The 24996-nt window shown below is 43.4% G+C and overlaps 1 protein-coding gene across 6 annotated transcripts in view; it reads right to left on the reverse strand.

Annotated features, from left to right (window-relative positions):
* CACNA1C (calcium voltage-gated channel subunit alpha1 C) overlaps nucleotides 1–24996 on the reverse strand; it is a 628086-nt gene that overhangs the window by 272440 nt on the left and 330650 nt on the right. For all 6 annotated transcript variants that reach the window (XM_077468880.1, XM_077468877.1, XM_077468876.1 and 3 more), the window contains exons 4-6: nucleotides 12659–12798; nucleotides 12087–12226; nucleotides 7508–7663 (exon numbers count right to left, since the gene is read on the reverse strand). In XM_077468880.1, the coding sequence (XP_077325006.1) occupies nucleotides 7508–7663; nucleotides 12087–12226; nucleotides 12659–12798 (436 nt within the window). The remainder of the gene's footprint in view (nucleotides 1–7507; nucleotides 7664–12086; nucleotides 12227–12658; nucleotides 12799–24996) is intronic.

The raw sequence follows: 24996 nt of genomic DNA on the forward strand, positions 1-24996 counted from the left end.
GCCTTCCCCAGATGCCCAGCTAATACTTCATAAATTAATTACTAACACGCCATAAATGCTCTAGGCGCTGTTAAAGTGTGGTTATAGAGAATTACCATTGAAATTGATGGAGGTGGCTGACAGGCGTTGATGCCGCATGAAAGCGACGCGCTGCTTAATTTTTAACAGGACACAGCACTACCGCACCTGTGTGAACAGCACTGTGTGGTGCCATTGTAATATTAATGGCAGGTGTTGAAGGGCGGTAATGAGGCTTTAAATAAGCTGATTAAATGCTACATAAACACGTGGTATGGACACACATATGAACAAGTCCTTATAGACTATCTGGAAAAAGTGTTGTAGGCAGAAACGGCTGCATTTTTACACCTGCTCCTGCTGCTTAATACACAGCAATTACTGGCTGTCATTTTGACAATTCATCCTTGCCAGTAATAGCAACAGGGGGTGCTCAAAACTTGTTTGAGATTTTTTTAGTATTTCAAAAGGACACATTTACCAAAATGAGTGAATTTCTAAAATAAGAATAAAATAGGAGTCAGTAATCAGTGGATCAGTAAAAGTCTAACATTCAGGAGGTGACTAGATTATATGTCAGGCAAATTAGTAAGAGTAAACAGAAGAACAAACCATATGGTTCACTAAAGAGGTAAATAAGAGAGTAAGGAAAAAAATCAAAACATAGAAGATTCAAGGAAACAGAAAGTGTAGCTGATAGAGAAGTGTATAAAAAATGACAAAAGGAGACCACACACAATATTAAAGTGGTTGTAAAGGTAAAGAATGATTACTGCCAGCCCCTCAGTTCTATCAATACATCCTATACAGTGTACATGTTTGTATAAAACGATGCCTGTATCTCAGATCTTTTATGGCCGGTCACTAACCTCCCTCCACTTTCCTCACTTAATCTAAGGGCTACAGGGGGAGGGGCCGAGATCCCCCTTTGACGTCACTCGGGGTGGTCATGTGAACGCTGTGCTGGCCGTTCAGCCCCTCCCATTGTAGCAACTAGCCCCTCCCACTGTCACATGACCAGCTATAAAAGATCTGAGATAAGGTATTTATAGGCATCGTTTTATACAAACATTTACACAGTGTAGGATGGATAGGACAGAGGGGCTGGCAGTAATATTTCTTTGACTTTACTGCCAGATACCAATAGCAGCAAGATGGCAGAGAAGGCCCACACATACAGCTGCTGACAGGCAGGGAGGGAGGGGGCAAAAGCAGCGGGATGACAGAGGCAGGTAACCTGACCATGGTAATCATGGATCAGCAGCCATGATTATGGTGGTCAGTACATTAAGGAGGGCACAGGAACACGCATGATCAACAAGGTTTTTTTACAGCTTAGAGAGGGACATATTAGTCAGTAAAAGCACTGTGCTAAACCGGTATGGATGTGGTGATGTAGACCGCTGGCGCTCTAGTTCCTTTTCCTTTTCCGTTTCTTCTTCCTTGTCTCTCTCACTTCTTCTCTTCTCCGCCTTTTTTGCGTATGTTGTTGATGGTCTCTGTCCTGTTTTCCGTGTGGCATATGAGCTGAGCAGTAGACCCTGGGTGGCTTTGTGGTTTCCTGTGCGGATGCTTGACTCTGTGTCTCTCATCCCACTCTGCACCCCTGGTCGAACCGCCTGTTTTTGCTATACCACCCTATACCATGTTATTTTATGCTGTATCTCTGCAATGGGCCCTCCAAATTTTGGGAGCCTTGCTGCTTTTGCTGTATGCCTGCACTAATATCTCTGTTTTACGACCACGAAAAATAAAATTGTTATTTGAAAAAAGCACTATGCTGTTAAATCTGCTATTAGGGATCAGGTTTTTCTTTTCAGGGTTACAACCTCTTTAATGCTGCCAAAGGAGAAAAAGAGGAGTGGATTGCTACATCTATAAGGAAAGGAGACAAAATCTTTTATAGGTACATTATTGATGGAAGGAATAAATACCATTTAGTGGGATCACTAAAATGAAAACTGGGCACAACACTTATGTTGAGGGAGACTTGTATGTAGCACTCTATTTAAACAATTACTTCTGTTCAGTCTTCTCAGAAATAAATGACACTAACAATTAACAAGTTGAGGGTTCATATTGGTTCTAGTAATGACAGTTAATTTTTAAGATCTCTAGAGAAAGTGGTAGCAGAGGAACTGACTTGGTTAAAGTTTAATAAAGCAATAGGCCTTCATGGTATTCATCCCAGAGTTCTTAGCCCTTGTACACACGGTAGGACATTCCGATGGACAATGTCCGATAGGACCGTGTTGTCGGATAATCCGACAGTGTGTGGGCTCCATCGGAGTATCCGACGGACCAAGTTTTCCAGCTGGGCTATAAAATTTTCGATCATGTGTAGAGAATTCCGATCGGACAAAGTGCCATCCATGCTCAGATCAAATTCCTAGACCAAAGCTATTGGCTACTAGCCTGAATGTAGTCCCATCCTAACCAAATAACGTCATCACTTTAAGTACGATCGGATTTTCTGACAACTTTGTCCGACTGTGTGTATGCAACAGTTTCGGACAAAATCCGTCAAACAAAATCCGTCGGACAAAATCCGACGGATTTGGTTGTCGGAATGTCCGACCGTGTGTACAAGGGCTTAGAGAGCTTTGAGGTATAGTTGGTGGACCATTAAGAGATCTTTTTAATCATTCTCTTCTAACAGAAGAAGTTCCCCCTTTCTGGCGGACAGCTCACATTGTACATATTCACTGGAAGGGCAGCAAGGTAGGATCTGGCAATTACAGGCCAGTGAGTTTAAAGCGGAGGTCCACCCTAAAATGGACCTCCGCTCATCGGAATCCCCCCCCCCTCCGGCGCCACAATCGGCACCTTTCAGGGGGGAGGGGGGTGCAGTTACCTGGATAATCCAGGTAACTGCACCCACTTCCGGGCTAGCTCTCTGCGGAACGGGGCGTACGTTACGCCCCGTTCCGCAAGCGCCCGCCCCCTTCAGCAAGTGCCCCGCTGCCTGCTGGGAAACACACAGCTCCCAGAGGCAGCGGGGACCGCCCGGATTGCGCCGCGCGGCTCGCGCATGCGCAGTAGGGAACCGGGAAATGAAGCCGAAAGGCTCCATTTCCTGATTCCCATACCCAAGATGGCGGCGGGACCCGGCAGCCGAGCGAGCGATCGGCTTCGGGTGCCGACATCGCGGGCGCACTGGACAGGTAAGTGTCACTATTTAAAAGTCAGCAGCTGCAGTATTTGTAGCTGCTGGCTTTTAAAAAAAAAAAAAAAAACGCGGAGTCCCGGTGGACTCCCGCTTTAACATCTGTTGTAGTCAAGTTAATGGAATTACTCCTGAAAAGAAGGATCATTAACCACCTAAAAACATACAACTTGCTGAACCCAAAGCAAGGCTTTATGAGGGCAGATCACGTTAGACTAATCAAATTTAACTTATTTACTATATCACTAATGTTTTGGACCAGGGTGGTGCTGTGGACATAGGGGTTGGTTTACTAAACACAAATATACTGCAAGTGCAGTTGTTATATAGCTTAGTAAATGAGGTAAACTTTCACTTTGCAAAGAATACCCAATCACGTGCAGAGAAAATTAGAAAAATAGCATTTGTGCTTGAACATGATTGGGTGATGGAAGTCAGCAGAGCTTCTGTTCATTTATTAAAAGATAAGTTCCCCTTTCATAACATGTTACATACATATTCAGGGTGTAACATGTTAAGAATGCAGCCCCACCCCCACTGTGACAGCAGACTGGGAATCTTTTCCCCGTGTCTGTTGCCGCAATTCAAAAAAGTCTTATTCACAGTCCTCATTCACGGACTTATTCAAAAGTCCAGCAGCCTTTGCGGCTTGTAGTTTTTATTGAGTCTTCCTGTCAGGATATATCGGCTTGCTCGTACAAAGAACGAGCAAGCCGATACACTGACAGATCTGCAGGAGACCTGCATGGCATCAGCAATCTGCTGATCACTTGTGCAATGCTGTACAGGCTCCCAAAACAAAAAAATAATAAATGCACATATTTATCCTTTAAAGCGGGGTTCCACCCTAAAGTGGAACTTCCGCCGATCGGAACCCTCCCCCCCTCCGGTGTCACAATTGGCACCTTACAGGGGGGAGGGGGGGTGGAGATACCTGTCAAAGACAGGTATTTACACCCACTTCCGGGCATAGACTCCCGTGGGAGTCTATGTCATTTCCTGCCCTGCCGCGCTGTCTGCTGGGACACACACAGGTCCCAGTGACAGCGCGGAGAATTCCTATTGTGCTGCGCGACTCGAGCATGGGCAGTAGGGAACCGGGAAGTGAAGCCGATTCGCTTCACTTCCTGATTCCCTCACCTAGAATGGTGACTGCAGCAGCCGAGAGCCGAGCGATATATCGGCCTCGGCTGCCGGCATCGCTGGAACCAGGGACAGGTGAGTGTCCATTTATTAAAAGTCAGCAGCTGTAGTATTTATAGCTGCTGGCTTTTAATATTTTTTTTTTAGGTGGAATCCCTCTTTAAGCTCTAGTCTAGAGCAAATGAAATTACATAGTGCAACTGCACTTTGCAAATTGCACAGTCTATTTGCATTCAGTAATTCCACCCTATAGCCATACAGTTACACATATTGATCTAATAAAAACGTTGTACAAGCTAGAACTTAACCCATGGGTAGTTCAGTGGATATGCTGTTGGCTAAAGAATAGATATCAGAGTGTGGTTGTAAATTGAGCTCATTTGGAACACAAGGCTCTGCATTAGGTCCTGTTCTATTTATTCTATATGTAAGTAATATCACTAAAGGGTTGGTGGGTAAGGTATGTATTTTGATGACACAAAGGTGTATAATAGGGTTGATATCCCTGGAGGTGTCTGTAACAAGGAACATGACTTGAAATAAATTGCTGGACTATTGGTCAAAGCAGTGGAAACTACAGTTCAATGTATAGTTCTCCAGTTCTCTAAATGTAAAATGATGCACCTAGAAAAAAATAATCCCCTGATAGAGTACAATATTGGGGGTACAGTGTTGGCCAGGAAAAAGATTTGGGAGTACTTATTTCAGATGATTACAAAATGAGCAATGTGGTCAGGCAGTGGGAAAAGCAAATCTGTGGGTCCTTTGTTAAAGGGGGCTTTCCAGATTCGGACAAGTCACCCCCCCCACACCCACTGGGCCAGTGGCCAGCCCTTGTCCTCGTCAACATGGGGACATGATGCTTTGTTCCCCACTCCCCCCCCAAAGCATCCCCCCAAATGTTGAATGCATGTGGCTTTGTATGGTTCAGGAGGGAAGGGGGGCGCTCTCTCATCCCCCCTTTCCTGGCCTGCATGCTCGGATAAGGGTTTGGTACCTATTTTGGGGGGAACCTCACGCCTATTTTGTTTTTTTCACGTAATATTCCCCCAAAGTCCATACCAGATTCAAAAGGCCTTGTATAGATTAAGAGGGGGGAGCACACAGTTTAAAAAAATAAAAAAATGAATATCGGATTTTTTTTGTTTACATTCCGCTATCAGCAGGAAATCTCATGGACAGCAGATGTGTCATGGTTGTTAAGGACGCAGCAAACAGCTGAAAGTTCATACATTCCACAAATTTTGCATTCCTGGACCACTACTTATTTAAAGTTTCTTTTTGAGGTAAATACCACAAAGGGGTAACGAATTGACAGTTCCAGTATCCCATGCAATATTTGGGAAAAATGTGTCACGTGACCCAAATACCACATGCAATTTGCTTTAGTAAATGGTACCCTATGTGTGCATTTATGGAGACCCCACTTACAAAAATACACTGATAAGATACAGTAGAATGTGTCCAGAGACAGGCAACAAAAATGGTGAAAGGTCTGAGGGATAAAACATATCAAGGAAACTTCGGGAACATAAAATTGTAGTCTAGAGGAAAGAAGGGAAAGGGAAAACATTATTAAAACCTTAAAAATACATCAAGGGGTGAATAAGGTTCAGGAGGGCAGTATTTCCAATATGAAGCCAACATCAAGAACACGGAGACAAGAACTCAAAATAGTAGGGTGCAAGTTCAAGTTGATCATAGTTGATGCTTGGAATAGACTATAGACCAACAGAGTTAGTGAGTCAGTCAACAGTAAGTGGATTCAAACATGCTTGGGACAAACATAGATCTATACTCAGACAAAAAGTTAACAAAAAAGAAAGAAATGAAAAAACACCCAAATCATATACCGTATATACTCGAGTATAAGCCGAGATTTTCAGCCTCTTTTTTGAGGCTGAAAGTGCCCCCCTCGGCTTATACTCGAGTCACCGCTGTCTGACTGCCCGAACAGCGTGTCGAGCAGACAGACAGCGGCCATTCTACCTTTCAAAAGCCGCGCCTCCGCCTGTGATAGGCGGAACACTCAATTTCCCAGCAGTCAGTGTTCCGCCTATCACGGACATTGGCTCATCCCGGAACACTGACTGCTGGGAAATTGAGTGTTCCGCCTATCACAGGCGGAGGCGGAGGCGCGGCTTTTGAACAGGGGAATGGCCGCCAGGGCGCCGACGAAGAGCGGCGATCCTGGCATGGGACGACACGGAGGCTCGGGACGGGACGACACGGAGGCTCGGGACGGGACGACACGGAGGCTCGGGACGGGACGACACGGAGGCTCGGGACGGGACCGGACGGAGGCTCGGAACACAGGTAGGCTGGACATACAAGGCTGCACGGACACACACACACACACACACACACACACACACACACACACACACACACACACACACACGGATGGATGGATGGACACACACACACACACACACAGGGATGGATGGATGGACACACACACACACACAGGGATGGATGGATGGATGGACACACACACACACACAGGGATGGATGGATGGATGGACACACACACACACACACACACACACACACACACAGGGATGGATGGATGGATGGATGGACACACACACAGGGATGGATGGATGGACACACACACAGGGATGGATGGATGGACACACACACAGGGATGGATGGATGGACACACACACAGGGATGGATGGATGGACACACACACAGGGATGGACGGACACACAGGGATGGACGGACACAGAGGGATGGACGGACACACACAGGGATGGACAGGCATATCTCACCCTCGGCTTATACACGAGTCAATAGGTTTCCCAGTTTTTTGGGGGTAAATTGGGGGCCTCGGCTTATACTCGGGTCGGCCTATACTCGAGTATATACGGTATACATTTTTTTTGTGCAGATTCGATAGGCCAGTTGGTCTTTTTTTTTAATCGCTTCTATGTGTTTCTATACATCACATACTTTCAGAATCCTAAAGAGGGCAAAGTTGCTACAGTAGCGGAAAATGAAAGCAAATCTTCCATTGGGGACACCCGTTTCTCTCTCGACCGACTGACTCTCATTACCTGTTGTGTCTCTAGGAAATCTCCCCAGTAGAATAGAAACAGCAAAAATAATTAAATCAATAAAACTAAATAAACTAATAAGTTCTAACATTTCCTTATTCCATGCAAAACTAAGATTTACCTTTGTTGACCAGGAAGTAGCAGGTTTTATGCATCTTGCCCATGAACAGCTCCAGCCCGATAATGGCATAAATGATAATGACGAACAGCACCAACAGGGCGATGTGCAGCAGTGGCACCATGGCCTTAATGATAGAATTCAGCACCACCTGTAGACCTGTAGTCACAACACATATGTCAGCCTTACTTTCAAAACCACAGAACTTTACTGCGTGCAAACAAAAGTTATATATTTTAAATTCCATTGGATTATTAAAACTGTTAGCAAAGAATGCAACATTAAACATAACTGCAGTATTGAAAACAGCTGTTTCCTTAAATCTGAACTCTGGGATAAGCAAAAATTGCATGGCACAATATGGCCAACCGTTGGGGCACAATAGACCATCGCACCTTTATGCGCTTGTTGGACATCTCACTCCAAAACCATGACCTTTAATATGGGAGTTGCCATCCTCCTCCTCTGGATATAACTCTGCTCTTCTGGGAGGACTTTCCACAAGACATTGAATGTGTCTGTGGGTTTTTGTGCCCATTTATAAGGTCAGGTACCAATGCTAGACAAGGAGATCTGCCTCACAATCAAGGCTGGATTTAGGGAGGAGCTATTGTGTCCCCTCTGGAACAGTAACGCTAGTATCAGGAAGTGGAGGGGCCCAGGGGCAGCGCAGCTTCAGCAATGATGAGTTGACGTGACTGCACAGTGCCTTGTCCCTATTCTCCGTACCACATAATTATTTTCTGTGGTGCAGAGGGGCGGCGGATCAGGACACATGGAATAATTGGTTGCCATGGTGCTGGAGGCAAGCTGTCCCCCCCATGCACCATGGACATTGATGACGTGGACCCCGGGCGGGTATTAGAGTTGCCACCTCATCCCTTTAAACCCGAACACATATGTATTACACAGGTTCTCAGGCGAACTGAATGCAGGTAAGGCACTGAGTTTAATTACCACCTTAATCAGCCACAGAACCTGTGTCATTAATATGTGTTCGGTTTTAAAGGGATGAGATGGCAATCCTAGCGGGGATTCAAAAGAGGAAAGAAGTCCTGTCAGTGAGGATTCAAGGGGGAAGGGGGGGGACTGAGTTGTAAAGGGGGCTGACCCTGATGTGTTAGGAGCTTACCCTGATGTTATGAGAGCAGACCCTGTAGATGATTGGGGCTGTGTTGTGGATGACTCTGATGTGAGTGGAGAAGACTCTGATGTGATGGGGTGCTAACGCTAATGTGGGAGAACTCTACATTTATGGAGGCCGCATGTGATGTAATGGGGGTCTCTGATGTGAAGGGGTAACTCTAATGTGATGATGGAACTCTGACCTGAAGGGGAGACTTTGATGTGATGAGGGGGGTCTGTCCCTAATGTAATGGGTGGACTGTGATGTGATGGGGGACTCTGATATTAAAGGGCCTGCCTCTGATGTGAGGGGGGGGCTAAAATGTGAAGGGGTACTCTGATGTAATGTCTGGACTGTGATGCGAAGAGGGCTGACTCTGATGTGATGGGGGACTCCCACATGTGGTGCCAAGAAGAGGGTGACTTCATCATGCAGTGCAGATATCAGTGTCCATAAGCCTAATAAATGCTAGGGTGCTTTGTGGTTTTGCACATTTTTAAAGAGTGCCATGACTAATAAAAGGTTTACAAACAATGGCTTAATACATGCAATTTTCGTTGCAGCCCTGTAGAAATGCAAGGAGCTAGTGTCCCCTGTTCACTCTTGCATGTCCTCTGCATTACCCAAGTAATGTCAGACATTATTTCAGGGTCATGACGTGTGGTACAGAAGCACACTGAGTAATCAAGAAATACAGGTTCCTTGCATCTCTGTCACACTCGCACACACCAGTGCGAAGAGCTACCCAGAGAGACAGAAAAACAAGGAGAGCTACCTAAAGAGGATAAAATGAAAGTCTGTTTATGATATACCCCTTGACTGTATTTACTGCACCCCAAGATCGAACAGGCTAGATCCGACCCTGGTCATAACTGGCATTTCATATCATCCCAAGGTGGTCATACGATTTACTCCACACCAAACTGGTCACAATGGAGTTGACTTACTAAAACTAGTACAAACAAAATGTAGTGCAGCTTTGCAAAGAAAACAATCAGATCGAAGCTTAAAGCGGTAGTAAAGTGCAGGTTTAAGCCATAATGTGCTGGGGGAGGATGGTGGTTGTGGTGGACAGGTCTGGGGATGGGACTGCATTGTAAAGGGGCACTGTAACAGTTGCCTTTTACAGTGCAGTCCCCTTTTTATTACAGTGCCCCCTTCACATCACAGCCCCCTTTACATTACAGTGCCCCTGCAGTCTGCCCCCTTCCCTCCTTTACTCTGAAACATCAATCTCTGCCTCCTCTGTTTAGAACTCCTACCTGCAGGGAAAAGGCTGTTAACAGTCTGTGTGTCCTCTCCCAGCTCCTTTGCCCACCCTGCCCGGCCGACAATGTAATCCTATCAGCAGGGCAGGGGGTGTGAGGAGCTCCCCATTTAGATATGCAGCTCTTCCCACCCCCTGCCCTGCTGATAGGATGACATTGTTGGCCGGACAGGCGGAAGAGACGAGAGAGGACACATGGGCATCGTTGCACCGGAGGAGGTGAGCGGAGACTGCAGTCTGTGATAGCCCTGTGAGGACGGTGGCCACTGCTCATCTCCTGCTGTGCAGCCCAGTCAGCAACAGGCCATGGCCCAGGGGTTGGGGACCCCTGCTCTAAAGGAACGGCATGGGTATGCCATTTGTTTAGAGCGCATGCACTGGTGACATCACTGGCTGAGGCTTGCTGGAATATCTCCTAAACTGTGCTTGTTTAGAAGATATTTGTTCTACCTATAGCTAAGCTTCATTATAAGCTTACCTGTAGGTAAAAATGGCACAAAAGCGTTTACAACCACTTCAACCAAACAAGCTGAAGGTAGAAGCTGATTGGCTACCATGCACAGCTGCACCAGATTCTGAGTGCTCCAATTTTTCAGATTTTTCAATTAGGATTTGACAATAAAACCTGGAAACTGATTGGTTTCTATGCAGAGCTGAACCAGATTTTGTACTCTACAGTTTTAGTAAATCAACCCCACTGTTACTTTATAGAGCTGGCTTTGTACAAAGGGGCACAGTCATGCTGGAACAGAAAAGGGGCTTCCCCAAAGTTGAAAGAGCACATTTGCCTAAAATGTCTTTGTATGCTGTAGTCTTCACATTAATCATTTGGAAGAGGGTCCACATATTTTGGCCATTTGGTATAAAAATTGAAAAAAGTTCACTTAAAACATTAAGACACATCAATATTGTATTATGATGTACAGAAAGTCGGTCTCTTTTTGTATAGTTAAAAAAAGCGAGTACTGTTCCTCTTTAAGCTGATTTCATATTCAGCGTTAAAAACAATGACCAGGAAAGTCAGGAATAAAAAAACGTTTTCTTCCTTTCTTTTATTTTCCACCGTCTGTTACCAGCAATCTGCATAGGTTTGAGCGGAAATGTAAAAAGCTGTTTAGCATGTCTTCCATTAGGAGGTAGACATTACAATGAGCGCAATGTGCCTTCCAGCCGATTATTATATTGCCAATTTAGCACATGTTGCTACAAGCCTCGGGGAATTGAGGCCGGGCGATCGCTCGCAATGGCAGAGAGCATTTTATGTACAGAAAAGACTTTTGCTGACATTGATGGAGCTTTTCAGAGACTGCAAAAAAAAAAAAAAAAAGAAAAGAAAACCTACTTGGCAAGGAGCCCACGGCTAAATGATGGCAACGCGTGCTGTCTGTCATCGGCAGCAGCGGGCACCCCCCGATCCCTGGCTTGGCATGAGAAGACATTACTGCTTAATTAGTGGGCTCCGCATGGCAAAGAAGACATATTCTGTCAGAGCTGTGAATGCCCTTGCTGGAACCAATTCAAGAGGGTGTCACACCACGGTGGAGATAACAAAACGGAAGGCAGAACAGGGGGCACAGAACAAGCAGTGGCGTCAGTCTGATATTGCTATAGGAGCATGTTCTTCTACAAGTCTTTTATGAGAGTCTCTCGTTTTTGTTTCTCTCTCGTTTTTGTTTACGCTACTACTCTGGCTCAGACTGCCTAGATGGTGATGATAACTTCCTGCCTGGTACACCTCGGAGAACTACAAAATACCTTATAAATATAAAGAGAGGTGATCTGTAGTCCTGTCCTAAGGGGACAATGCTTCTTCTCTGTAGATACAGTACAGTAAGTAAGCATTGTCACAATAGGACAGGATGTGTGTTACTAGCAGGATCACCAGATGAAAATTGAAGAATAAAAAACCTGAAAAAATGTTTTTGTTCTTGGGTTTAGATACTCTGTAACTCAATTTTGGTTGTTCAAATGGATTAGATTACAACCGCTCATAGGCAAATAATATGGAGACTGACCACACAGTCATGATCTGACCTCCCTCTAATACCTATGACAATGGCATCAACGCAAATACTTAGCTCTACTGGGCTTTGACATATAGGGGTTAGGCTGGAGCAGGAGGAGGGAGGTGCACACAGCCTGTGTTACCTCCTTAACATTAAATGCAGATATAATTTCCATCTACTTACTGGGTACCCCAGATACCAGCCTCAGGGGTCTCAGCACTCTGAATGCTCGCAGTGCCTTCACATCGAAGCCCGCCCCTTTCCCTCCAAGGGCACTGCCACCATCTGCCTTTGTTGCTTGTTCTAAAATTGCACTAAAAAGCCTACAAAGAAAGAATAGATTAGTAATGGAAATACTGAAGAACAATAATATAACAGAGTGGTAATCACAAGAGCTAAAATCTTTAGGCGACACTAAACTGATCCACTGACACGAATAGTTAAAGTGGGACCCTGGGCAAAATGAAAATTGACATATGTTATGTAAAATGAACACAGACATTTTTGTTTTTCTGAGCCCCTCTCTGTAACATAGTTTTATTACTTGTTGTTCCTACCAGTAGATTGACTCTGTTCCCCCCTCACTACCTATTCTGAGAGGAAGTAAGTGGAAATGTCCAAAATAAAGGCACAGACTGCATAAACCCTGACAGAGGCTCTAACCCTTGCCTGCTCTATTTAAAACTAAAAACGTTTTGCCTATAATTAGACTTTATGTGTCTGCAAGAAGCATGCGTTAATTCTCTCCAACTCACCCTACAACCACGATGATGAAATCCAGCAAGTTCCAGCCGTTCCGGAGGTATGCGTTGGGGTGAAAGAGAAGCCCATATGCAATGACTTTGAGGAAAGCTTCCACGGTGAAAATGATGAGGAAGAGGTACTCCACCCGCTCCTGCACAGGGACAGAAAACACAGCACTGAGTACTTTACTTCATTCAAGGCGGTTGTCACATATTTCCTGCTAAATTTATTTTTTCAGCATTTTTTTTTTTTAATCTTTATTTTTCAGTTAAGGAAATGGACGTAGGGCTGTGCACAACCCATCACATGAACAAACATTGACATGAAGTAATAACAGCACATCACATCTAAACTACGGTAGTACAGAAACGGCCACTAGGTTGACTATCTAATGAACCATCGGCAACCGCTAAGATCAATGCACATTGTAGGATGTTACATAGAAGCACCCTGCCCATTTCCCAAAGGGTTTAATATTTTGCAAACTAAAGCATAGAAGAGAGAAAGAAAATTGGTCCCTATGACCGTATAGTAGAGGAAAAAAGAAAAAGAAAGAGGCAAAAAGAAAAAAAGAAAAGGGGGGGGGGCTGGGGGTGGGAAAGGGTGGAAGGAAGGGGAGACCCTCCCCAAATAGAAGCAGCATCTTTTATAAAGTTTCCTAGAAGCTCAATTTTCATGTCACTGTTTTCTCAGCCAAATGATCATAACTGTCTATTTGCATGCAGAGTTGTAGGTTCGTTCCTCTAGTGGCTTTTTGTACACTACTGTGCAAAAGTTTTAGGCAGGTGTAAAAAAATGCTGTAAGAAAGCTTTCAGAAATAGAAGTGTTAATAGTTTCTTTTTTTATTAATTAACAAAAACGGAAAGTAAATGAATAGGAATCCAAAGCAAATTAATATTTGGTGTGACCGACCTTTGCCTTTAAAACCGCATCGATTCTTCTCACTTGCACACAGTTTTTAAAGGAACATGGCAGGTAGGTTGTTCCAAACATCTTAGGGAACTAACCACAGATCTTCTGAGGATGTAGGCTGCCTCAAATCCTTCTGTCTCTCTGATGTAATCCCAGACACTCAATGTTGAGATCAGAGCTCTGTGGGGGCCAAACCATCACTCCTAGGACTCTTTGTTCTTCTTTACGCTGAAGATCATTCTTAATGACATTGGTTGTATATTTGTGGTCATTGTCCTGCTGCAGAATAAATTTGAGGCCGATCACACTCCTCCCTGATGATATTGCATGATGAATAAGTATCTGTCTATATTACTCAGCATTAAGAACACCATTGATCCTGACCAAACCTCTAACTCCATTTGCAGAAATGCAGCCCCATACTTGCAAGGAACAAGCACCTGCTGCCATTTTTCTGCACACCAGTTCCTATGTTTTTGTGTATAGCTGAATTGCTTAACCTTGTTTCCTCATCAGAGGTATGGCTTTTTGGCTGCAATTCTTCCATGAAGACCACTGCAGGTCAGACTTTCCCAGACAGTAGATGGGTGTACCTGGGCCCCACTGGTTACCGCTAGCTCCGTGCTAATGGCACTGCTGGACATCTTCTGATGTCAAAGTAAGCATGATGTGTCTTTTATCTGATCATTAAGTTTCTTTGGGTAATCACTGCGTCTATTGTCTTTAATGTTGCTAGTTTCTTTATGCTTCTTCAAAAGAGCTTGAACAGTTCTTGAGTCTCCAATCTGCTTTGAAATCTTTGCCTGGGAGAGACCTTGCTGATGACTACCTTGTGTCTTGTTGCTGTACTCAGTTTTGCCATAGTATATGACTTGTGACATAAAACTGTTTTCCACAACCTCACCTTAGTAGCAGAGTTTGGCTGTTCCCCACCCAGTTTTACGCCTTCTACACCTGACTCCAATTTCTGCAAGTGTACAAAGTGTGCAAGTATAAGAATTGATGATGCTTTAAAGACAAAGGGTGGTCATACCAAATATTGATTTAATTTCGATTTTTCTTCTGTTCATTCACTTTGCAAATTATTTATTGTTAAAAAATAAACAGTTTAAAAATATAATTTTTGAAAACATTCTTATTTTACAACATTTCTTCACACCTAAAACTTTTGAACAGTACTGTATGGTACCTGTGCATGCATCCTTGCTGAATGACTTCTGAAATAAATTAAAGTTTAAAGTAAACCTATCACATACATGGGCTCTTTCTACTGAGAATATAAGGAAAAAATACACAAGAAGAGACCACTGTGAAGACGGCATATGAAACCAATGAGTGGATCTAAAGATATAGGCAGTTTAAATAATATGCAAAGCTTGACTATTGTAAAAAGTCAACTCAAACTCACTTACTCCTATCTTTATAATGCTTGGAGAGGACACCCATGAAAATAAAGGACCAAAATGCAGACTTGGAAGGCAGCTGGGATGGGGTCCTGCTAACCTTCAATAGGAAATAACAAGCATACACACTATATGGAAATGTTTGTGGATCCCTCACCACCACACCTATAAAACTTTGTTAGATATCCCATTCCAAAACAATGGGCATTGATATAGAGAGCTGGCTTTGTGCACAGGAGCTGAAACAGAGAAGGGACCTTCCCAAAATATTACCAGTTGAAAGACTGCAATTGTCTAAAATGTCTTTGCATACTGTAAGATCAACCCGATCCTTCAATGAAAACACCTAAATCAGTCATTTGGAGGGATGTTCACATATATATTTCCTCTCACTATCTAGTCACTGGGTGGGGCAGGTCAATGACCAAGATGCATTGCTTGATCTACAGGAGAGAAAATTGAGGTCAGTCCCTTAGATGTGCTTAATGATGGGTGTGAGTGCACATGATACTGTTTGAGCATCTAATTTTCAGACGTAATTTCAGGCATTTTTTTAAAAGTATTTTCGCGTATACTTGTCTGTGCATTTTTGCTCACGTTTACGCAAATTTATTCTTGCATTCTTGTTCTGTACAATATACAAACAGACATTTAGACAATAGAATACACAGGCTTGTTAACGCACCTGTGTGCATAGGCACATTGCAGTAAGGGCCGGTTCACACTGCAGGCGAGGCGAGGCGACTCCGACTTGCCTCGCCGCGACCTGCCGCGACCTCAGCGGCAACTTGCAGATGACTTCTGTATAGAAGTCAATGCAAGTCGCCCCGAGGTCGCCCAAAAGTAGTACAGGAACCTTTTTTCTGAGTCGGAGCGACTCGAGTCGCTCCTCTCAGAACGGTTCCATTGTACAGAACGGGGGCGACTTGCGAGAGCGAGGCGAGGCGAGTCGTGTCGCCTCGCATCGCCCGCTGTGTGAACCGGCTCTTAATGGGCTATGTTTTAGCTCAGTAAAAAAAAGGTGTAGTTTGCAAGAGGCCTTAGCAGGTAAACATAATATAAACATAATAAATATCAACAAATATATATTTATAAACTATGTTTCTACCTGGTTATCTAAAGTTCTGTGTTAACTAAGGCATCCAATTCTTTAGCCTCAGTTCACACTATTGCGAACACTGACATTGCATGTGATTCGGAACTGCAATGCTGTGCCGATCACATGCGATCTCTGTACAACTCCGAATTCAGCAATACAGTTGTTATAGCTGAACTCACATTGAATTCCCATGAAAAAAATGCTGCAACTTTTTTTTCCCCACACTGGAATCGGATCGCATGGGTGTTCACATGGAGCTCACAACCCACCCTGCAACAGCAAGGCACAATCTGACAACTACGGTCCGTTTGCATAGCTTTCAATTGTGCCCGTCAAATGGTATCTCACACTCTCAACACTGGAGAAATGACACTTTGCTACAATGTAAAGTAGTGAGTGTACAGCTTGTATAACAGTGTAAATTTGCTGTCCCCTCAAAATAACTCAACACACAGTAATTATTGTCTAAACCACTGGCAACAAAAGTGAGTACACCCCTAAGTGAAATTAAATGTCGAAATTGGACCCAAACAATATTTTGTGTGGCCACCATTATTTTCCAGCACTGTATTAGCCCTCTTGGGCATGGAGTTCACCCGAGCGTCACAGGTTGCCAATGGAGTCCTCTTCCACTCCTCCATGACGACATCACGGAGCTGGTAGATGTTAGAGACCTTGCGCTCCTCCACCTTCCATTTGAGGATGCGCCACAGATGCTCAATAGGGTTTAGGTCTGGAGACGTGCTTTTCCAGTCCATCACCTTTACCCTCAGCTTCTTTAGCAAGGCAGTGGCCATCTTGGAGGTGTGTTTGGGGTCGTTATGTTGGAATACTGCCCTGCGGCCCAGTCTACGAAGGGGTGCAATCATGCTTCTGTATGTCACAGTACATGTTGGCATTCATGGTACCCTCAATGAACTGCCAGTGCCGGCAGCATTCATGCAACCCCAGACCATGACACTCCCACCACCATGCTTAATTGTAGGCACACTTGTCTTTATACTCCTCACCCGGTTGCCGCCACACGTGCTTGACACCATCTGAACCAAATACGTTTATCTTGGTCTCATTAGACCACAGGAGATGGTTCCAGTAATTCATGTCATTAGTCTGCTTGTCTTCAGCAAACTGTTTTCAGGTTTTCTTGTGCCTCATCTTTAGAAGAGGCTTCCTTTTGGGATGACAGCCATGCAGACCAATTTGATGCAGTGCGGCGTACAGTCTGAGCACTGACAGGCTGACACCCCCTCACCTCAACCTCTGCAGCAATGTTGGCAACACTCATACGTCTATTTCCCAAAGATAACCTCTGAATATGACACTGAGCATATGCACTCAACTTCTTTGGTCGACCATGGTGAGGCCTGTTCTGAGTGGAACCTGTCCTGTTAAACCGCTGTATGGTCTTGGCCACCGTGCTTCAGATCCTCAGAGAGTTCTTTGCCATGAGGTGCCATGTTGAACTTCCAGTGACCAGTATGAGAGAGTGAGAACACCCAATTTAACACACCTGCTCCCCATTCACACCTGAAACCTTGTAACACTAACGAGTCACATGGCACCGGGGAGGGAAAATGGCTAATTGGGCCCAATTTGGACATTTCCACTTAGGGGTGTACTCGCTTTTGTTGCCAGCGGTTAAGACATTAATATGTGTGTTGAGTTATTTTGAGGGGACAGCAAATTTATACTGTTACACAAGCTGTACACTCACTACTTTACATTGTAGCAAAGTGTCATTTCTTCAGTGTTGTCACATGAAAAGATATAATAAAATATTTACAAAAATGTGAGGGGTGTACTCACTTTTGTGAGATACTGTATGTACTAGTTTGTAAAAAACAATAATTTTTTGCTTTGCAAAGCACAATGATCAAATAAGTTAAGCTTTCCCACATAAATTCTATGTTTTTTTATTCTTTAACAATGAACTGCCTTCGGCTCTACAGGCTTGGAAATGAAATCCTTGCAACACAGACAAGCCTTTTTTATTTTTATTCAATGTGTTTTTTCCAAAATAATTGAGTGTTTAGGAGACAGGTCCTCTTTAGCAAGCAGTAAACCAAATTCTGACAACACATTCTAAAATAATTTTTGAAGACTGATGGAGGTATCAGTACAGCTCAATGGTCGATGACAGCGCTGGAAAAATTCCTTGCCGCTCAGCGCTGACATTCCCAAGTAAGCCTTTAAATAAAAGCTCCAAATTTTCTTTTTATTGATCTCCTATTAATCTTTTCTGCATGTCTGGTGATTCAGGAGATTGAAAAACAATATATTGAAAAGTACAGTTTATATTTAAAGTGCCAGGACAGGAATCCCAGTCGATACAATGAAATACAAGAGAGTCGCAACCTGGGGAGACATTGATTCTAGGATGGTGGTCAGTCACATTGTTACTCAGATCAATAGATTAAGTTAAAGGAAACACTCCTAGAATTTAAAATACATTGATTAGCTGCTATAAAGATTGACTGATCCAATCCCCTGTTGACCCAGTTTATAGATAAAAGATAACGTTCCCATTCTCTGAAGGATTCAAATCTATCACTCACTATAAACAAACCAAGTTCCAGGCTGAGCCATGTGCTCCATTCATAGGCAGAGAAAACTGATAGGGGCTGGAAATCAAGCACTGAAAATATTTATGACTTGATTTAATTTAAGTCATGACTTATTTTTCAGATTTTGGATATCAGGAGAATCCTAACTGATGCTGCATTGGAAAGATTGCCAAAGAGCAGCACAAAAGATGGTACAACCCTAATATTAACTTATAACACTGAGCTGCAAAACTTGGATTAGCTTAACACTCCCGGTTCGGTTCGCACCAGAACATGCGAATAGGCAAAAAATTCGGACGAACATGCGAACACCGTTAAAGTCTATGGGACACGAACATGAAAAATCAAAAGTGCTAATTTTAAAGGCTTATATGCAAGTTATTGTCATAAAAAGTGTTTGGGGACTCGGGTCCTGCCCCAGGGGACATGTATCAATGCAAAAAAAAGTCTTTTTTTTTAGGAACACTGATTTTAATAATGCTTAAAGTGAAACAATAAAAATTAAATATTCCTTTAAATATTGTGCCTGGGGGTGTCCATAGTATGCCTGTAAAGGGGCACAGTTTTCCCGTGTTTAGAACAATACCACAGTAAAATTACATTTCTAAAGGAAAAAAGTAATTTAAAACTGATAGTGGATGTAATGAATTGTCGGGTCTCTGCAATATAGATAAAACTCATTGAAAAAAACAGCATAGGTCTGGTATAAATATTAAGGGGAACCTCAAACCAAATCTTTTTTTTTTATTGCGTGAGTGTCCCCCAAAGTCCATACCAGGCCCTTCAGGTCTGGAAATTAAGGGGAACCCTGTGCCAAATTTAAAAAATGGCATAGGAGTCCCCCCAAAATCCATACCAGACCTGAAAAAAAAATTGTGCCATTTTTGGAATCAGCGGGTCAAATATACCCAGGAACAGGTGTAACATTTGAGGTACCAAAATGTGTATTGGCCTTTGTAAGTATTTACAATGAAATTAATGCCACACTGAAAAAATGAACGAACAAAACAAATAAAAATGAAAAAAAAAGGCAAAAAATTTATAGTTAGTAAAAAATTAGAAATTGAGAAAAATCTGCAGGAAAAGAAAAGTTGAGAAAGGGAAGTTAATCATGGCTAATTAGGGTAGGCTAAGGGTTGACAAGGGGTTAAATAGAAATAAATTTTATTTAAAAAAGAAAACTTTTTTTAACTTGTCAGGTTGTTTAAGGCAAGGTTCACAATATCGCACACGTTTCCAAAATGCACAAAAAATATGAATTCCTTTTGCAGTTTTTTAGCAGTGCCATTATTTTTTAATAAATATCACCCCAATGCATAGAAACATAGAAAAGCGATGGCACAAAAAAAGAGTAGTCCATCAAGTTTTTTTTTTATACATGTTTTGTATTTTTTTTGTCTAAGTATAGATCTATGCAGTATTAATTTCGTCAACGAAAAGGTTTTCGTCAAAGATTTCCTCAGCTGCATTTTTACAGTGATGAAAACTAAATGGAAAGTACAGCACATTTTCATTGAAAACTATGACGAAAATCAGATCCGTTTTTGGTAACAAACGAAAATGAGTCGAAAATGTGAATCAGGTGCGTTTACCCTCATGAACTAACTTCTGGTTTTTCACAGAGCTCCGCCTGCTTCCGTAATCCACTCCCAGCAAGCAAGCACACCGTGACGAGATGACTGCCAGAGACCCAAGAGCGAAAGCAGCACTGTGCATTACAGGCCAGCCAGGCCTCCCGCGGCCCAACTCTGGATGAGACAACCGTGTCGCCAAGCATCCAGAGTAGAGCAGACTGTGAGTGTGTACAGTAATAACAGTTACTGTATGTTACAATTACAGCAGGCCTGAGGCCTCCCCTCTCCTCGGACCACCATCTGTCTAGGACACACTGTGCAACTGTACATTACAGGCCTCCTCTGACCACTGGCAGTGGCATCCAGGGCACTGTGGATTACAGGCCATCCCTCAGACCAATATCCAGCACTGTGCAGCATTACCAGCCCCCTCAGATCACCATCCAGAGCACTGTGCAGAATTACAGGCCTCCTCAGATCACTGTCCAGAGAACTCTGCAGCTTTACAGGCCTCCTCAGACCGTCTAGACCACTGTGCAGCATTACAGGCCTCCTCAGACCGTCCAGAGTGGCTAAATCTGTATCGGTGAGTTTGTTCAAACCTTAGTACCATAAATAATAACATATTCCATTTTTTTACTCCAGGAGTATATAATGTGTAAGGAAATTCTAGAGAAATTATTAAATAATGCATTATATATTAACTAAACACATTCGATTTTAGTTGACTAAAATTATTTTATTAGACTAAAATGTACTGTAGATTTTAGTCGACTAAAATATGATGACTAAAATGGGACTAAAACTAAAATGGTATTTTAGTTAAAGACTATGACTAAAACGAAAACACTTGCAGCAGACTAAATTGGGACTAAAACTAAAATGCCATTTTAGTCCTAATACCGCGTACACACGATCGGAATTATGGTCGGAAAAAGCTCTGATGGTTTTCCCGACGGAATTCCGCTCAAGCTGTCTTGCCTACACGCGGTCACACCAAATTCCAACCATCAAGAACATGGTGACGTACAACACTACGATGAGCCGAGAAAAAATAAAGTCCAGTGCTTCCGAGCATGCGTCAAATTGTTTCCGAGCATGCGTAGGAATTTTGCGTGTCGGAATTGTTACAGACGATCGGAATTTCATGCTCTCAAATTTTTGCTGGCGGGAATTCCAGCTAAATTCCAATGGAACCTACACACGGTCGCAATTTCCGATCTTTTGCTGGCCGAAATTCCGATCGTGTGCATAAGACTAAAACGAAATTGAAATTTTCTGAAAAAATTAACACTGGATCTATGTTTATTCCCAAATATGTTTGTCCCAACGCACCTTGCCAATATGCACTAGAAAGGTTTTGGTGAGGCGTGTTAAAGTGGTTCTGCACCTTTAAAAAAAATATTAAAAGCCAGCAGCTACAAATATTGCAGCTGCTGACTTTTAATAAATTGGCACTTACCTGTCCCAGGGTCCAGTGATGTCGGCGGCAGATGACAAGCAATCGCTCATCTCTCTGCTGTCCCCTCCGCCATCCTCTGTCAGGGAATCGGGAAGTGAAGCGCTGCAGCTTTACTGCCTGGTTCCCTACTGCGCATGTGCGAGTAGCGCTGCGCGTCTCTGCTGGTCCCCGCTGTGTCCTGGGATCTGTGTGTTTCCCAGAACACAACAGGGGGGCAGGGCATCTGCGGCGGTCTGTCCCGGAAGTGGGTGCAGATACCTGGATTATCCAGGTAACTGCACCCCAATCCCCCCTGAAAGGTGCCGATTGTGGCACCAGAGGGGGGGGGATCAGATGATCGGGACTTCCACTTCAGGGTGGAGGACCGCTTTAAGGCCTTGGTTCACATCTGTGACTGCGTAGCTGTCTCGTTAATGGCTGAGCAGCCTGACTTGATTTTGTTTTGGGAGTGGGATTGAGGCACTGCATACTGCATGTCGTTGATATGACATACAGTTTAAGTTAGGCTGCTTTCACACTGGGGCGGTGTGGGCGTCGGCGGTAAAGCGCCGCTATTTTTAGCGGCGCTTTACCGTCGTTTTAGCGGCGGTCTGCGGGCGCTAGCGGGGTGGTTTTAACCCCCGCTAGAGGCCGAAAAAGGGTTAAACCCTCCGGCTTTCACACTGGAGTGAAAGGGGCCGGTTTTTTTCAGGCGCTACATAGGCGCTATTTTTAGCGCTGTAACGCCTGAATACCGCCCCAGTGTGAAAGCAGCCTTAGTGATGCAAATTGTTTAGATCATTGTGGTCCAAAAAACCCAATGCTCCAAGCATGTATTAAAACAAAAGCTTTTTCAAAAAGTCCTGTTTTCACAATTTTTACTCATATCAATGCTGCTGATCTCTTCCTTTCTCTCTCAGCCACTTCCTGTCTATATACACAGGCTGCAGAGACAAATGCTCATTGCTGCTCTGGACTTGCTTCCTGATAGTGGCAAGAGTAAACCATTCCTGAGCAATGTGTGTTGGCACAACCACTCATTCTCTTCATTAGGGACGCAATGCAGGAGCACTTCAGGAGATGGTAACACAGTGCTGTCACCCTGTGCCTGAACAAGGACTTTCAAGGCAGGATCACAAAAGGACTTTTTTAATTAAAGCTGAGGATTTAAAAAGATTAAAAACTAATTTCACTGAATCACATTAACATGTTAAACCATGTATAAGATTTTTGGCAATTGGGTTTAGATCTCAGGCAGATGTTGAAAACTGAATGTATATCTCTGAGTGTAGTATGAACAGATTGGGAGATAGATGTAAACGTCAGATGGAGCAGTGGCACGCTGGTCCCCGCTCACAGGGAGTCACACTGAGCTCCAGATTATATTCTGCATTGCGAGCCGCATAGGTGACTCATTACAAATAAGACTGTCAATGCCCGGACACACTTCCAGGCAGCAGACATGCCACACAGCGCTTCTTAATAAGCTGCTTATAATTTATTCATAAACACTATTAAGAGAGGCTCATTAGCGCACCCTCAGGAAATCAGCTCTCTGCAACCATATTTATTAACTCTGTCATGTGGGGGCTGCAGAGTGGAGGGGGTTAATTAAAGGGAAATGGCGGACAAAAGTGTACGCAGTTCACCTGTAATAGGGTAATGCCAGTTAATCCCCTTCCCCTACACCTGGCTGCTTACACTTTCAATGCTGGCTCCTGACAGTCACACCCTCCTCATCACACCGGGCAAATGCTACTTTAAAGGGTGTTCCGGCAGCAATAATTTTTTTATTTTTATTTTTTAAAGTCAGCAGCTACAAACACTGTAGCTGCTTACTTTTAATAAGAACACTTACCTGTCCAGCGAGCCCACGATATGGCTGCCCCGAGGCTGATCAATCCATCGGATCAGCTGCCAGCGCCGCCATCTTAACGAAGGGAAACAGGCAGTGGAGACTTGTGGCTTCACTGCCCGTTTCCTACTGCGCATGCGTGAGTTACGCGGTGCTTTGTGAATGGCCCTGTTGTATTCTGGGGCACACACATGTTCCAGAACACAACAGGGCCGAAGAGGAGGAAGCACTGCGGAATAGGAAAAAGAGTCTCTAGGTTTTTTTTTTTTTTTAAAGAATATTAATGCATTTTTTTATTTTAGGGTGGCTCTCCGCTTTAAGGCTGGGTTCACACCTATGCATTTTATTGCTTTTTACAAAAAAGCACTACAGTCCATTTAACATGGTTTCCTATGTGACACGTTCACATCTATGCTTTTTTCAGCTGCAGCGTTTTTGGAAATGGTCAGGGACTTTCTTAAAGTGCTTGTTAACCCCAAAACAAAAAATTACGCAAAATGCACCACAAAAAGCACTGCAGAAATGGATCAAAAGCAAACTGCATAGATGTAAACCAAGCCTAAAAGCTGAATTCCAGGTTTGGTTTCTTAAGGCCCATACACATGATAGGAAAATTGAAAGTAAAATTTCATCCGACGAATGATCTGCTGATTTTTGGATTGTTAGTACAGTGGTTTTCGACAGCTGATTCAGATTTTTCGGACGACAAAAGCTGGATGTGCAGACTATAAGCTTTGTCGGATCTGAACACAATGTCCGATTTTTGTTTAATTAGTATGGTTTTTGTCCGAAAAAAATCATAATAGCAAGCTCAGAAATGAAAGCATACATACAAACCTATTCACCAAAATTACGTAACTTCTGAAGTTGAATTCTGTCGTACGAGAATTTTTGTATGGTGAGTAACCTCTTCACTTTCCATATGAGACTAGCATGACACAAAAAATGGACGAACGTTCGTCCAAAAATCTGATCGTGTGTACGAGGCTTTAGTTACATAGTTACATTGGAGAATGCAAAGCCTACTCTGAGTGGACAAGGGGAAAGCTGGGCTATGCAAAAAAAAAGCTATGCCTGGATTTCAAAACTAGCTATGACACACAATGCAGTTTTTTACATTTGTGTGCTCTTCCCCATTAACTGCGGAAAGCTAATCCCACAGCTGCCAACTTTCTGAGTCAAAGTTCTCTACCTGCATCACTTCATGGTTGTCAGTCTATTGTGCCATACGTAAAGAGCTATATAAGCAAATGCACTTGAATTTTAAGATTGAGCCAAGACCAATTTTATTTTAGTTTTGGATAGAGAAGTGTTAGAATTTCTGCCAGATTTTAGTGTAGGAAAATTTATGATTGAGATATTGGATTGGACTCATCAGTAACTCATGGTTGAAAAAGATTAAACAATTTCTAACTGTGCACAATGGATCTGATGAGGCTGCTCCTAGCTGTCAGTATCACTTAAGTGCTCCTTATTCCAGCATCCGGGTTTTGGCTTTTG

This window comes from Lithobates pipiens, unplaced genomic scaffold (genome assembly GCF_037356315.1).
Source record: "Lithobates pipiens isolate NorthernLeopardFrog02 unplaced genomic scaffold, aLitPip1_a1.2 Scaffold_8, whole genome shotgun sequence".
Lineage (NCBI taxonomy): Eukaryota > Metazoa > Chordata > Amphibia > Anura > Ranidae > Lithobates > Lithobates pipiens.